The sequence below is a fragment of the Hypanus sabinus genome, chromosome 4, assembly GCF_030144855.1.
Source record: "Hypanus sabinus isolate sHypSab1 chromosome 4, sHypSab1.hap1, whole genome shotgun sequence".
Classification (NCBI taxonomy): domain Eukaryota; kingdom Metazoa; phylum Chordata; class Chondrichthyes; order Myliobatiformes; family Dasyatidae; genus Hypanus; species Hypanus sabinus.
The window spans coordinates 12,706,479-12,723,166 of record NC_082709.1 but is presented as its reverse complement, the minus strand read 5'-3'; the positions used below and the strand labels follow the sequence as shown (position 1 = coordinate 12,723,166).

The 16,688-nt window shown below is 44.2% G+C and overlaps 1 protein-coding gene across 5 annotated transcripts in view; it reads right to left on the bottom strand.

Moving 5' to 3' along the window:
- cobll1b (cordon-bleu WH2 repeat protein-like 1b) overlaps positions 1–16,688 on the bottom strand; it is a 163,820-nt gene that overhangs the window by 28,668 nt on the left and 118,464 nt on the right. For all 5 annotated transcript variants that reach the window (XM_059966438.1, XM_059966439.1, XM_059966440.1 and 2 more), the window contains 4 exons: positions 13,873–13,914; positions 13,053–13,144; positions 11,702–11,938; positions 9,166–9,304 (listed from right to left, as the gene is read on the bottom strand). In XM_059966438.1, coding sequence (XP_059822421.1) covers positions 9,166–9,304; positions 11,702–11,938; positions 13,053–13,144; positions 13,873–13,914 — 510 coding nt within the window. The remainder of the gene's footprint in view (positions 1–9,165; positions 9,305–11,701; positions 11,939–13,052; positions 13,145–13,872; positions 13,915–16,688) is intronic.

Genomic DNA, 16,688 nt, shown 5'->3' with positions numbered 1-16,688 from the left:
GGTAGAACAGAAGGACCTGAGAATATAGATCCATAACTTGCTGAAGTTGTGTCACAGGTACGTAGAGTCATAGGGAGAGCTTTTGGCACATTGGCTTTCATAAGTCAATGTACTGACTCCAGGAGTTGAAATGTTATGTTGAAATTGTCTAAGACATTGGTGAGGCCCAATTTGGAGTATTGGTCCAGTTTAGGTCACCTACCTTCTGGAACGATGCAAATAAGATTGAGTGAGCGCAGGGAAAATTTATAAAGGTTTTGCTGGGACTTGAGGACCTGAGTTATAGGGAAAGGTTGAATAGATTATGACTTTAGAATGGAGAAGATCGAGAGGAGATTTGATAGTGATATACAAAATTATGAGTGGTACAGATAGGGTAAGTGAAAGCAGGGTTGTCCCACTGAGGATGGGTGAAACTGCACCAGAGATCATGGTTTAAGGATGAAAAGTGAAATCTTGAAGGGGAACATGAGGGAGAACTTCTTCACTCAGAAGGTGGGTGAGATTGTGGAATGAAGGTGGTGATGTGGGGTCAATTTCAACATCAAAGAGAAATGTGAATGGGTACATGGATGGGATTGGTATGGAGGGCCAAGGGCCAGGTGCAGGTCGATGGGCTAGGAAAGTCAATGTTTTGGCATTGGCTAGATGGGCCGAAGATCCTGTGGCTGTGCTGTAGCGTTTTATGACTCTATGTGGTTAAAAGGGCTTTCAGTGAGGCCTTTGACATGGTCTCGTACGAAGACTAATTAAAAAGTTTGGAATTCAAAGGATCCATGGCAAGTTGGCATAGTCAATGCAAAACTGGCTTTGTAATAAGAAACAAAAGATGAATTTGGAAGGTTATATCTGTTACTGGAAGCCTGTACTGCAGGTAGCACTGTTGGGACCTTTTTGTAATAACTAAAATAACTAAGAATTATGATTAGTAGGTTCGTAGATGATACAGAAATCCGTGATACTACTGATAGCAAGGAGGATAGATTAAGGCTACAGAGTGATATTTGGCTAGTAAATTGGTCAGGTGGAATTTAATCCTGTTAGGAACGAGGTGATGCTTTTTTGTGGGTTCTAATGAGGGTAGGACAGGGATGGAGGGCACAAGGGAGTACTGAGGGAACAGTGACCTTGGTACATAAGTCCAACACTCTGAAAGTACCGGCTCAGATAGAGAGGGCAGCAAAGACAGCATTACAGGATACTTACCTTCATTAGCTGGAGCATGAAGATCTTGACTAAACATTGGTTAGGCCGAATTTGGAATACCACAGTAGTTTGGTCACCAGACTGTGGATAGGGCACAATTGAATTGGAAGGAGTGTGGAAGAGATTCAACAGGGTATTACCTGGAATGGAATGTTTCACTTAAGGGGAGGGACTGAATCTGCTGGTTTTATTTCTCTTGGCGCAGAGGAGGCCAACATGGAAACTTGGCGATATTCAGAGTTATGAGTATAGACAGGCATAGACAGTAGGAAGTGCCCAAAACCAGAGGACATGGGTTCAAAGTAAGCAGTAAGAGATTGGAAGGGATCTGAGGAAGAATTTCTTTCTCACCTCGTGCAAGGGTTCCCAACTGGGGTCCATGGACCTTTTGCTTAAAGGTAATGGTCCATGGGTGGGAAGCTCTGGTCTTGAGGGTGGTTGCAATTTGAATGCATTTCAAGAGCAGTTGCTGGAGGCAAATACTGTCCTGACATTCGGAACCTGGAGGAGCTTGTGAATAACTAAAAGCACACTGATCTATGGGTCACGTGCCGGTAAATGGGATTAGTAGAACCCACAAAGAGCATTAAGTTAAAATCAACATTTAGGATTAAACTAGTTCACATATTGTCCCTGAACCAGACAAAGTCTCCACCTCTCCTTGTCCTTCCAACACCATTTTTGCCCATATTCTCTGAAGCTCCCTACTTAATTCCCTTTAATATCACAGCCCTCCAAACAGCAGAGGAAATTTCTACCTAATTATGCTTTGTTTTCCTCTGCTTTTTATCTTCGTAAGCATCGACCATGTTGCTTTCTTCTTTACACCGAAACATTTCCAGGCACACGTAAACCATTACACAAGTGTAAGCCATTATTCATGTTGCCAAGGAGAAAAGTGGAATGGAATCACCGGTGCTTACAAGTGGATGAACTACACTGCACTCATGCCAACCCCACCCCGGCACTTAAAGCTTGCACAATGATATTGGTTGAAGGCTTTATCTGAAGGGGAATATCTTATATTGTACAGAACTTCATCAGTACAAAGTGAAATGTGAGGAAAATTTAGAAGTTCTGGTAAGAAGCTCAAATTTCAGCCTTCAGATTGATTTGCAACAGTGTTTACAGGAACTCTTGTCGTTACATCTGTCAATACAAGGGAAATGATTATATTGGGCGTGATGGTACAACTTCAATAATAACTACTCAGACTCAAAAATACTGAAGAGTTATATTCTATCAGGGAAAAAAGTTAAATTTTATCAGCAGTCACCATTCTCTTTGGTGTTATTGAGTCACAGTAGCAGATTAGAAAGATTTTATTAAATCAGTCTGAGGAGCAAAATATGGTGCAAGCATTTTTCAATAATTAGAAACCTAATCAAAACAATGGTAACAAATTAACCAGGGGAACAATTTAAACAATATTCTAAATCAACCGAAGGTTTAAAATGCTCTGCAATCTACCTTCCAAAGTTATGATAGAGTGGAAAATAAACAAATATTCAGGGTTTATACGGTAGTTTGGAGAAACTCAGTGAAGTACATGTAAAACATGCATTATTAGCATTCCTATCATTCCTAATGGACTGACGAGATCAAGGAGCTGTGTAGCTGATACATTTATAGACTTATCTTCCGTTTAAAGCAACACACACAAAACTCAGCAGCTCAGGCAGTCAGGCCAAGACCCTTCTTCAAGACTGAGAAAGAAGGGGGAAGATGCCAGAATAAAAAGGTGAGGGAGGGGACAGAGGCTGAAGCTAGGTGGGAGGGAAAGGTCAAGGGCTGGAGAAGATGGCATCTGCTAGGAGAGTGGACCATGGGAGAAGACAAGGGGGGAACTCACAAAAAAGTGATAGGCAGGTGAGCAGAAGTAGAATACCAGAGTGGGGAATAGAGGAAGAGTTGGGGGGGGGGGGGTTTATATAAGAAGCAGAAATTGGTATTCATGCCATCTGATTGCAGGCTACCCAGGCGAAATTTAAGATGTTGCTTCTCCAGCCCAAGGGAGGCCTCACCTTGGCACAAGAGGTGGCCATGGACCAACATGTCGGAACAGGAATAGGAAGTGGATTAAAAACGTTTGGCCACCGGGAAGTTCAGCTTTTGGCCAGTGGAGCAAAGCTGGTCGATGAAGTGGTCCCCCAACCTACGACAGGTATAACCAACGTAGAGGAGACAAGTTTAATATTTTAGTTTAATATCTTTTTGCGATAATAGCTGAACATTTTAAATGCTTTCGGTGAGTCTTCTCCAAAGGGGGTTCTATTTACAGATTATATTTGACAGAAATGCACCTGAAAGTGCTAATACCAATCACATAGCTAACAAATGCTGAGAACTGTAAACAGACAGGAATACTCCTGTGCAAGAAACATTAACATTTCATAAACAATATAACCATAGGGCAAGATAATCAAGGTTAGAGATCATCAAGCTAATAAGAACTACTTTAACTTGTTTCAAGAATAGGCTTAGATCTCATCAACAATACTTTGTCCAGTACTTGCTTCCGTGCCCCACGACAGGTTGAGAAATGGCACCAGATTAATAGCCCAAAACCCTTGGCTATAATGGAAACCAAATTAACTTGGTTATTTTTCACCAAAAATACATTAGCTTTGAAATGATTTGTTTTAAGCGTTTAAGGAAAGAAGGTCTAGACACACAAAATTCGATAAATTAGTTTATCACTGTTACAGGTACTGAGGCAATGAATTACCGCACCAGCCTGGGCTTGCACACTGGGTAAACACACAAACTGTTGTGCTCTTTCATTCATTCTATTATGGCTATTATTCTTTTATAGGTTTATTGAGTATTCCATCAAGGAAATGTATCTCAGGGTTGTATATGGTGACATATACCAACAATAAATTTACTTTGAGCCTTTAAGCATTTAAATGAAGAAGTTTCTAGACACACTAAATTTGGAAAATTAGCTTAATTATTGTTATAGATATGGTGGTCGAGTGAAGTATTTGTCTTGCATGCTGTTCATTAAGATCACTTCATCACGGTCCATCACGGGTAAAGCCCTCCCAACTACTGGGCACATCGCTATGAAACACTATTGCAGGACAACCATATCCATCATTAGGGGCTCCAACTCATGCTCTCTTCTCTCTGCTGCCATCAGGAAGAAAGTACAGGAGCCTCAGGATTCACAGCTCCATGTTCAGGAACAGTTACTACCGCTCAACCATTAGGCTCCTGAACCAAAGGGGATAACTTCACTCAGCTTCACTTGCCCCAAGACTTGAAATATTCCCACACCAATGGGCTCACTTTCAAGCACTCTTCATCTCATGCTCTCGATATTTGTTACTTATTTATTTGTATTATTCTTTCTTCTAATGCCCTTCCCTTGGAGAGGGGAGACTTGCAGCTTGGGCAACTGCCGGTCTTCCATAAATAAAAACCTGGCCCAGGCTTGCGCCCGGAAACTTTCCATGGTCTATCGAGTCTAACGGAGGCCTACCTACTTCTTATTTTGCATTTGCACAGAGTGTTGTCTTCTGCACTCTGGTTGATTCTGTTATAGTTACAATTCCATAGATTTGTTAAAAATGAATCTCAGGGTTGTATATGGTGACACATATGAAGTTTGCTAATAAAATTTACTTTGAACAGTACAAGAAGGTAGCACCAAATGATGAATGCGGAATAAAGTGTTACAGTTACAGAGAAAGTGCAGTGAAACTACATAATAAGATACAAGCTCATGTTGAGTGTGATTGTGAGGACAATCTTATCATAATAAAGACCCTAATTTTGTAATAGAGGGACAAAAGCTGTTCGTCAGCTTGGTGGTACATGCATTGTTTTGGCTTGATGGGAGGTGTGAGAACAGAGAATATCCAGGGTGTCTGGGTCTTTGATCATGCTGGCTACTTCTCAGAGGCAACGAGAAGCATACACAGAGTCTATGAAGGGGACGCTGGTTTCCATGATCTACTGATCTGGGTCCACAACACTCTTCTGTCTCTTGTGGTCAACGAGGAACGCAATTGCCAATTTTATTTATTTATTGACATACAGCACAGAGAAACCCTTCCGACCCATGAGTCACGCCGTCCAGCAATCCCATAGCGTAATCACAGTAAAATTTATAATGACCAATTAACCTTCCAACTGATAAATCTTTGAAATGTCAGAGGAAACCGGAGCGCCTGGAAGAAACCCACGTACAAACTCCTTACAGGAAGCGGTGGGAATTGAACACTGTAAAGCGTTGTGCTAACCATTACACCACCATGCCGCCCCATCAAGCCATGATGCATCCAGATGCACACTGTATACTGGAACAAATTTTTTACTGTGGCAGAATTTTTAAAAAATAGGGAAATTAAATTCTTATTTTTGCCAGAGTAACACCAAATTGTGGATTAAATTGTTGTTTTAGTCAAAGAATGTTGGTTTGCACCAAATACTTAGAAAGAAGTTAGGAAAATTCTAGAGGCTGTTATGTTAAAACAGATATATGGCATATTAGCTCATGCAAACTATGATCACTACTATCTACTGAAATGTATCCCAAAAAAAAACAAATTTCAAATATATAAGAAATTCTCTGAACTTTTTTCTCAAATTAACTTTTTTTTTAAATGCCCATCTAGAAATTAGATTACAGTTGAATCTGAAATATGAGGTACAGATACAAAATGACTGAATGATCACAGACAATACACCACCAGATCCTCTTCTGTGCATATTTTCCTATTATGAGTTTTCTGCCAATTCCCTGCACTTACACAATATGTCAGGAGGTGGCGCTATTTGACATGGTGACGAAAGAAATGGCACATTCCAATAGAGGAGAGAGAAAAAAAAATTGTCCTGTTCACATCTTCAGAATAATTGAAAATTATGCCTTGAGTTGTTGCTAATGAAACCACGGGGTATATGCAAGTCAGGAAACTAGCTTAATCCCACTTTCCATTTCATGGTTCAATACTTGTTAGGTATCAGATAATTTGAGTACATAAAAATAAATCTAAATTTGGCAAGTGTTTCTGCTTTTGACACTATTTCAGCCAGTGAGTTATAAATTCTTACTATCCTCAGGGTGGAAGAAAGTCTCAGATTGCTAATAATTACTTTAAAATGAATTGTATATTACAATAGACTTTTCCATTAATGAAATTGGTCCTTTGATCACGGCTTGATCAGGCTGTTTATTTTGCCCTGAGCTTCCTTTGTTCCAAAGTGAAACAGCTTCAGCCGCAATGCTCTCCCCTCATTGGTAAAGTTCTCTAATCAGGCGACATCTTTCAAAGTTTTCGCTGTACCCCTTCTAGCATTAACACATCCTTCCTACAGTATGGTGCTCAGAAATGTACACTGCATTACAGTAAAGGCATAGTTAGTACCTTATTTGATGCTAACAATATTGACTCATGCGTTAGTCTCAAATAATCCAATACCTCCTGCCTTCTAAAATGTTGACCTCTCGCCATCTTCAGCAATACAAGAACAGAAATCAAAAGGTCCTTGCTCTTCAGAATCAGAGTCAGGTTTAATATCACTGGCATATGTCTGTCCTGTGCACCTCCATCACTGTGTGGTTTCGAGCCGCCACCAAGCAGGATAGAACCAGACTACAGCGCACAGTGAGGACTGCCGAGCGCATCATTGGAGCCTCCCTGCCCTCTATTGTGGATCTGTACTCTTCCAGGTTGAAGAAGAGGGCGGGGAACATCATAAAGGACTCCTTCCATCCTGCGCACGGACTGTTTGAACTGCTTCCGTCTGGTAGGCGCTTCAGATCCCTCCCGACTAAGACTAATAGGCACTGGAGAAGTTTTTTCCCTACTGCGGTCACTTTGCTGAACAGTTAACTGCTGGTTAACTGTCGGCTAACTATTACTTGGATTGCACTACCTGTATGTATAATCTATATTTTCATTTATATTTATCATTATTATTGTTATGAGCAGAGAGACAACATCTGCCAGAAGTAAATTCCTTGTATGTGTACAGGTACTTGGCGATTAAAGTCTGACTCTGATATGATGTGAAATTCATTTACTTATTTACGTCTTGAGAGGCCGTGTGGAATAGGCCCTCCTGGCCCTCCAAGCCACGCCACCCAGCACACCCCCAGCTTAAACCTAACCTGATCACAGGACAACCTACAATGACCAATTATCCAACCAAATGGTACAACTTTGGACTGAGGGAGGAAACTCGGAGCACCAGGTGAAAACCCACGAGAGGACAGACAAACCCGTCACAGACAGCAGCGGGAACTGAACCGGGCTGCGTGCTCCATAAAAAGTTGTGCGATCCACTACACCACTAAGCTGCCCAACTTCGTTGTTACATGGCAGCAGCTCATTGCAACGCATAATTATAAAATCTATGAATTAAGTTAAATTAGACAAGTAGTGCAAAAAAGTAGTGAGGGTAGTGTTCATGGGTTCAATATCCATTTGAAAATTGAATGGCAGAGGGGAAGAACCCATTCCTGAATTGTTGAGTGAGTCTTCAGGCTCCATTTCTCGTCCAGTTTCCTCCCACAGTACCGGCTGGTAGGTTAATTGGTCATTGAAAACAATCCTGTGCTCAGGCCAGTATTACATCAGAGGATAGATAGGTGGCATGGCTCGAAGGGCCAGAAGGGCCTATTCTGCCCTGTATCTCAATAACATAAACAATGAATCTGACATAAGATACAGTTTCCATCCTTCAGGTCACCGTGCAAAAAGCGACTGCCTCCATTTAGATGTGTTTTCCTAAGTTAATTAAAATCATACCATGTTACGAAGCAGATGGCTTGTGAGAAGTTGATAGGAAGCCAAATGCAACTGCATTCAAATTGTTTATTTTGACCTCGAAAGGAACTTGATTTTGGAACATAGTTTCTGAATACAAATAAACTAGTTCTGCATATTTATTTTACAATTAAGCAACATGTCAAGTTCCCACAATCACATCTCGATCTGACCCGATGTTAAAGTTATGCTTCGTTCACTGGTATCGCACTGCCCCAGAAACCTGTGAAGCACTTCTGCTCCCATCGCTAAAGGTTAGTAGGTTAACCGGTTCCTCTGAATCGCCCCGAGTGTTGGTGGGTGCCAAGCAAACGAAGCCGGTTGGTGGTGGGTAGGGGCTGAAAGGAGGAGAATATTAATGGGAGGGCAAGGAGAACCATTGGGATTGGCGTAGACTGGTGCTTGATGCTGTATCTAAGCTTTGATCTGGAAAATTCATTATGTAATTACTGAATTCTAAAGCAAATGAGCGGTGGTGGTTGTTCATTGTGTCTGACAATGACAGGAAACATGTGCAGAACAGTCGTTAAAGTGGAAAAGCCTTTGCTCTGGGGCAGTTCCACTCTCTCCGCTCAGAAGTCCCGGTCCAGGGGTACAAACAAGCGTCACCAACTGGGGTCGTCCCTGGTTGCAGTGGATGGCCATGCCCTTCGCTCTCCACAGGGCGCCGCAGAACTGCATTCCTGGCCCTTGGATGTCACTGTAGATCTGACCCACCCAGAGCTGACTTTGCATGCTGGGACAGGCAGGTCCCTCTTTCTCCCCAGGCGCCAGCTACCCTCAGCTGGTTTAGCCCGCCTGTCGAAGTGGTGTACCGGGGTGTGGCTGTAGTCATATGCAAACAGCCACTCGGAGCCGCAGGTGAGAGCTGAGTGCCCAGCGGGAACCAGAGGTGTAAAATACCTTATATAATCACTAAATAATACTATATATTCAGGTTATACTAAGGCAATAGTTCATATTAATTTTACTAAAAGCTAAAAAATTTGCAAATTAGAATCCATTTTAGTCAAAAAGCTAAAGTTACAGAATACTATTAATTTCCTTTATATGCAGTTACTTCATAATATAGAAATCCTAAACTATTTATGTTGCACCTCTGGTATCTTACTACAGCTCTACTGCATTGTACAAAGACTGAAGCTGCACAATAACATTTAAAAACCTTTCTCATTACCTGGGATCTTCTGGTCTTCAGGTGCTTTGCTTGGAGGCAGTGGAGCCTTTCGTTTCTTTTTTATAGCTGGGTTACTTGATGTGGTAACATCACTGTGTGGCAGTGACCCTGCTCTTTGTCTGCATCGACCTGGCACATCCTTAAGGAGATTAACAGAAAGCAAAGTGATTGTTGGGACAGTGAGGCATTTTAAAGAGGCTACAAGGATAATAGAATAAAGAAAAATCTATTTTCTGTGAAGGAATATAACAATACACCAACATAAAGGGTAGACCCAGTAAATGAAACACCAGTCAGTAAGAAATTGCATCAGAGTGACCGACTAAGAATAAAGCATGTTAGCCTTCATAGTTTAACGTACAAAGTGCAGCCGATGGGATTTTTTTGAAGCTGTGTAAGACATTGATGAGACCTAATTTTGTGCAGTTTTGGTCACCTACTACAGGAAGGACAAACATAAGATTGAAAGAGTACAGAGAAAATTTACACAGATGTTGCCAGTTCTGGAGGACCTGAGTTAGAAGTTAAAACTGAATATTTCAGGACTTCATTCCTTGTAATGGAGAAGACTGAGAGGGAACTTGATGGAGGTTTACACAATTATGAGAGGAACAGACAGGGTAAATGCGAGCAAGCTTTTTCCACTGAGGGTGGGTGGGATGACAACGAGAGGTCATGGTTTAAGGGTGAAAGGTGAAAAGTTTAAGGGGAACACAAGGGGAGACTTCTCCACTCAGAGCATGGAATGAGTTGCCAGCTTGCAAGCTCGATTTTGAAGTTTAAGAGAAGTTTGGATAGGTACATGGATGGTAGGGGTATGGAGGGCTATGGTGCCGATGCAGGTTGATGGGAGTGGACAGCTTAAATGGCTCGTCATGGACTAGATGGGTCGAAGGCCTGTTTCTGTGCTGTTCTTTTCGATGACTCTATAAGAATACGCACAGCTCTCAAAGGCACTTATGCTTCTGAGATGCTGCAGTACAGTCAAATTGACTATCTGTGGAGGAGAATAAGGGTGGTAGGAGGGAGAAATGTACCTCAGGGCTCCTGGTAATTCCTCTCCAAATGTACTAAGGCAGGGCCACTTTCAACAGCATATTCCCACTCATCTCCACACCCTTCTGCAACCTCAGGAGAAGATGGTACAGAGAGAGAAACAACTAATTCAGCCCACTACTAATTATTGTCAAGGGCCATTCAATATTTGACCCAGATGTCCATATGGTTGCTATCTGTGCTAGCCCCATGGGAAAACTACAATTACTTTATTAGGTATGGTTATGGTCTTCTGCTGCTATAGGCCATCCACGTTAATGTTTGACATGTTGTGCATTCAGATATGCTCTCCTGCACACCACTGGTGTAATGCATGGAGTGACTGTTGCCCTCCTGTCAGCTTGAACCAGTCTGGCCATTCTTCTCTGACCTCTCTCATTCACAAGGTGTTTTTGCCCACAGAACTGCTGCTTAACGGATGTTCTTTTTTTGGCACCTCTCTCTGTAACTCTAGGGACTGCTGTGCATGAAAATTCCAGGAGATCAACAGTTTGTGAGATACTTAAACCAACCCATCCGGTACAATCACTCCACGGTCAAACTCACTGAGATCACATTTCTTCCCCATTCTGAGGTTTGGGCTGAACAAGAGAACCTCATGACCACAACTACATCAACTTGCTGCCCCATGATTGGCTGATTAGATGTTAGCATTAATAAGCAGGTGGGCCTCACCAAGTGGCTGGCAGTCCTCCCGAGGTGCAGTTCCTTCCTCGCACCTTATGGCGTTTCCGGCGGCAATTTTTTTGCCGTATCCTAAACACTTGTCTAAGGGCAAGTTGCTAGCTTGATGCTCAACCCAGCATGGATGGAAAGCACGCGAGGGACCGGCCAGATACAAACCCGGAACCATTTGTCTCCAAGTCCAGTGCTGATGTCAGTAAACCACCAGCTAGCTATGTTTCTCTGATTCTATATAAAAAGACTTCTTATTCGTTCACTATTGCTTCAGGCATGTAAAGGTATGAAAATTGATTCAAAGTGTTATGGGAAAGGTCGTGCTATAACTCCTATGAATTGACAAAATAAAGGATCACAAGGGGCAGCATGGTGGCGTAGTACCAGAGAGCCGGGTTCAAATCCCACCACTGCCTCTGATGAGCTTGTATGTTCTCCTAGTGAGCATGTGGGTTTCCTCCTACAGTCCAAAGATGCACGAGTGGTCATTGTAATTGTCCCAGGATTGTATCAGAGGATTGCTGGGTGGTGCAGCTCAAAGGGCTGGAAGGGCCTATTCCGTGCTATCTCAATAAATAAACACGACCACAAACAATCATGCAGTCAGAAAAATGTATCAAAAATGATCACAAGCACCAGATGCAAGAAATGCTAGTAAATCACACCCATCTCAGTAAATGCATGTTAGGTTTTAACCAGTTTGCTTGTCCTAAGCGCAGATAACAAAGGACAGGATAGAGAAATCTTAAATAGATCAAATGTAAAATCACAGCAATACAAGAGTAACAACTGCTTCACCAACCTGTGCGCTGACGGGAACATCTGAGAAAACACAAGACATGGGTCTGGCTGATGCTTTCTGACTTGATTCTCTCGGAAGAGTCTGTGGAGCGTTCTGTGGTGGGGCAGGGGCTCGTCTTTTCTTTGGCAGGTCTGATGGTAACGTGTTAGATTCATACGTAGGGCAATAGGCGCTCGAACTGCTCATGCCAAATGGTCTCTGTGGACTTATTAATGGGGTTGCTGGAGCACTTGTTGGCTAAAAAAAAAAATCAAAAAGAAGCTCACTTTCTAAAATTGCCTCCTTCTATTCAAACATTCAGCACTGTGCAAGTCTTCGGTATATATATATATATATATACATATACATAGATAGATAAATAGCTAGGGTACCTAGGGCACAGTGCTGCATTTATCAATGTGGAGCTGAAAGCGAGTTTGTAAATCTGGTGACAGCAAAGGATGTTGGAAATGGTGAGAGTGGAGCGCCATGGGAGGGGTGTGGGACAGGTGGCAGAGAAGGATTGGGGGAGGGGGTGGCGGTGTTAGCATGAGTGCAGACACACCCGAGTCACCAGGCAAGATCATTTGATTCCAAACAATGGAGACTCTGGTATTTCCTGCTACCTCCCCCCCTTTTCCCAACTGTGATTCCCCTTCTCCCTGCCCCCTTCCCACCAGTCCACAATAGAGACCCGTATCAGAATCAGGTTTATTATCGCTCACTTATATCATGGAATTTGCTTTGTATTGTTGCAGCACTACAGTGCAATGCATAAAATTACTACAGTACTTCAGCACCCTGGTTATACTGTGTATGTGTGCCAAGGACTGCGATACAGTACTATTCTCCAATCCCAAAGAATTATATCTCATTCTGAACTAACGTTGCTATTACAATTTAAAAAAAAACATTCAACACTGGAAATCAGACTAAATCAGGAAATATTAAAACAAACAAATTTTGGAGTAACAACTTACTAATCCTTAATTGTACCTCTCTACAATCACACACTTAAAGACATGTATATAAAGTTGAGAAAACAGCATATCCAGAATGCACTATTATTTTAGGAATTGAAATAAGTAAACTGAAAATTGCATTTATCCACTCAAGAACAATGTTTCATCGGTGAAAGTGGGATCTTTTCTGAAAGTGCAACTGTAATTTTAGTATTTCCATTTGATAATTTAATTAAAATAGCAAAATTCTGCTCACCAAAAATACATTCTAAATATAATATATGTTTGCACTTGAACAGGGAGTTTTTTAAACTCTTAAATGTAATTATTCAGAAGCACTATTCAGCAGGTGCAGTGAACTTACACATTAAGCAGCAGTAATATAATTTACATGCATTTAAAATGCTTACTTTTTCCCGTTTCTTCTTACTCAGCCTAAAAATGTTGAAGAAGCCTTTGTTTTCCTTCTCCAGATTTGAATTTCCTGAAACCAGCGGCTGTTCTGAAAACAGTAGTTTAAAAATGAAGTAAATACTGACTGTCTTTTTCATTTGAAGTTCTGGCACAGTAATGCAGTGATTAGCATTAATCTTTACAGCACAGGTGACCCGGGTCCATTTTTGGAATTTGTTTGTTCTCCCCGTGACTGCATGGGCTTGCGCAAGTGCTCCGGTTTCCTCTGACAGTCCAACGACCCACTAGTTGGTAAGTTAATTGGTCATTGTAAATTATCCTGTAATTCGCTTTGGTTTAAATTGGGTGATTGTTGGGAAGGGAGAAATGGATGGATGGATGGAGGGTACAACATGTATCATGGTCTATGATTACTGTGATATAGTGCACTGTGCATATTTTGAACAAGCATCTTTACACTAATTAACATTCTCTAAATGTTAACTAAATGTTCCCTTCATTTTCTTAAATTAATAAAAGCTTCAAGCACTGCAAAAAAAAATGTACAATTGCACTGAAGATAACCAAGCTTAAAAGTACTGCTACTTACAGATTACAAAGTTAGGTGCAAATACTAACAAACTGGTGTGTGACAAAAGGGGGAGTGGAGTGAAATAAAGCCAGCTAGTGGCATAGCAAAAAATATAAGACAAAGAGAGAGGAACAAGTAAGAAACACATAGACAAAGTGCAACTTAATACTAAAGAAAATCCCAAAAAAAACTGTAAAACCATGGACTGTACAATTTCATGGATTAATGGCCAAAAATTTCATTACCTTGCTGATAGGATCCACCTTGAAAATCAGGCTGGGGATGTTCTAAAGAATGTGAAAGAGAGAATTTTAATTACTAGGATCAAACATCTAGGAGTGTTATGGCTCGCATATTAAATGCTCAGAGAAAGAACTAACTTTTGCCCTTCAGCAATAATCAATCAAATAAGCCAAGAACTACTTGCTGACAACACTGAACCTGACTTCTGAACTAATTCTCTGTCCCTAATAGTCGAATCTCGTTGACTCAGCTGTCTAATCTTGCCACTAATTCCGTATCTCTGCTTGGGTGACTACAAGTATATTCGTATTCTCTTCACTTTGTTCAGTGCAATAACTGATCCTCCTTACATTCTAAGCCCATTTACTCCCACTCACGGACTGATCACATCAGCTGCCTTTGCTCACAGCCAAACCCGTCCCACTGTTGTTGTTCCTTTCTGTGCCTTGAGGCGTATCAGGTGGCATTTTTACCATTTCTGTACCATTTTTGACATTTTTAATGTTCAACCCAACACGGATGGAAAGTGTGCAAACCTGGGACCGTTCACCTTGAAGTCTGGTGCTGAGGCCGCTACACCACCGGCCAGCTTAAACCCACCCCATTGGTCACTGGTCTCCACGTGATGGGTGGATGGATGGGTGGATGGATGGATGGGTGGATGGATGGGTGGGTGTGTGGATTGGTGGATGGATGGGTGGATGGATGGGTGGGTGGATGGGTGGGTGGGTGGGTGGATGGGTGGATGGGTGGGTGGATGGGTGGATGGGTGGGTGGATGGATGGATGGATGGATGGATGGATGGATGGGTGGGTGGATGGACGGGTGGATGGACGGGTATGTGGATGGGTGGGTGTGTGGATTGGTGGATGGATGGGTGGGTGGATGGACGGGTGTGTGGATGGGTGGGTGTGTGGATTGGTGGATGGATGGGTGGGTGGATGGATGGATGGATGGATGGATGGATGGGTGGGTGGGTGGATGGACGGGTGTATGGACGGGTGTGTGGACGGGTGGGTGGATGGGTGGGTGTGTGGATTGGTGGATGGATGGGTGGGTGGATGGGTGGATGGATGGGTGTGTGGATGGGTGGGTGGATGGGTGGGTGTGTGGATTGGTGGATGGATGGGTGGGTGGATGGACGGGTGGATGGACGGGTGTGTGGACGGGTGGGTGGATGGACGGGTGGATGGACGGGTGTGTGGATGGGTGTGTGGACGGGTGTGTGGACGGGTGGGTGGATGGACAGGTGGATGGGTGGGTGGATGGATGGGTGGATGGATGGGTGGGTGGATGGATGGGTGGGTGGATGGACGGGTGTGTGGACGGGTGGGTGGATGGACGGGTGTGTGGACGGGTGTGTGGACGGGTGTGTGGATGGGTGGGTGGATGGACAGGTGGATGGGTGGGTGGATGGATGGGTGGATGGACAGGTGGATGGGTGGGTGGATGGACAGGTGGATGGGTGGGTGGATGGACAGGTGGATGGGTGGGTGGATGGACAAGTGGATGGGTGGGTGGATGGACAGGTGATGGGTGGGTGGATGGACAGGTGGGTGGGTGGATGGATGGATGGGTGGGTGGGTGGATGGATGGATGGGTGGGTGGGTGGATGGATGGACGGGTGGATGGATGGATGGATGGGTGGATGGATGGATGGGTGGGTGGGTGGATGGATGGACGGGTGGATGGATGGATGGATGGGTGGATGGATGGATGGATGGATGGGTGGATGGGTGGGTGGACGGGTGGGTGGATGGATGGATGGATGGATGGATGGATGGGTGGGTGTGTGGATGGATGGGTGGATGGATGGGTGGGTGGGTGGATGGGTGGGTGGATGGATGGATGGGTGGATGGACGGATGGATGGATGGGTGGGTGGGTGGATGGATGGATGGGTGGATGGATTGGTGGATGGGTGGGTGGACGGGTGGGTGGATGGATGGATGGATGGATGGGTGGGTGGATGGACAGGTGGATGGATGGGTGGATGGACGGGTGGGTGGATGGACAGGTGGATGGGTGGGTGGATGGATGGGTGGGTGGATGGACAGGTGGATGGACAGGTGGATGGGTGGGTGGATGGATGGGTGGGTGGGTGGATGGGTGGATGGATGGATGGATGGGTGGGTGGATGGGTGAATGGGTGGGTGTGTGGATGGGTGGGTGGATGGATGGATGGGTGGATGGACGGATGGATGGATGGGTGGGTGGGTGGATGGATAGATGGGTGGATGGATTGGTGGATGGGTGGGTGGATGGATGGGTGGGTGGGTGGATGGATGGATGGGTGGATGGATTGGTGGATGGGTGGGTGGATGGATGGGTGGGTGGATGGATGGATGGGTGGGTGGATGGACAGGTGGATGGGTGGACGGGTGGGTGGATGGACAGGTGGATGGGTGGGTGGATGGGTGGATGGATGGATGGGTGGGTGGATGGATGGTGGGTGGATGGATGGGTGGGTGGATGGATGGATGGGTGGGTGGATGGATGGATGGGTGGGTGGATGGACAGGTGGATGGGTGGGTGGATGGACAGGTGGATGGATGGGTGGATGGACGGGTGGGTGGATGGACAGGTGGATGGGTGGGTGGATGGATGGGTGGGTGGATGGACAGGTGGATGGGTGGGTGGATGGATGGGTGGATGGGTGGACGGATGGATGGGTGAATGGATGGGTGTGTGGATGGGTGGATGGATGGGTGGATGGATGGGTGGATAAGTGGATGGATGGGTGGGTGGATGGATGTGTGGATGGATGGGTGGATGGGTGGATTGGTGGGTGGACGGGTGGATGGGTGGATGGATGGGTG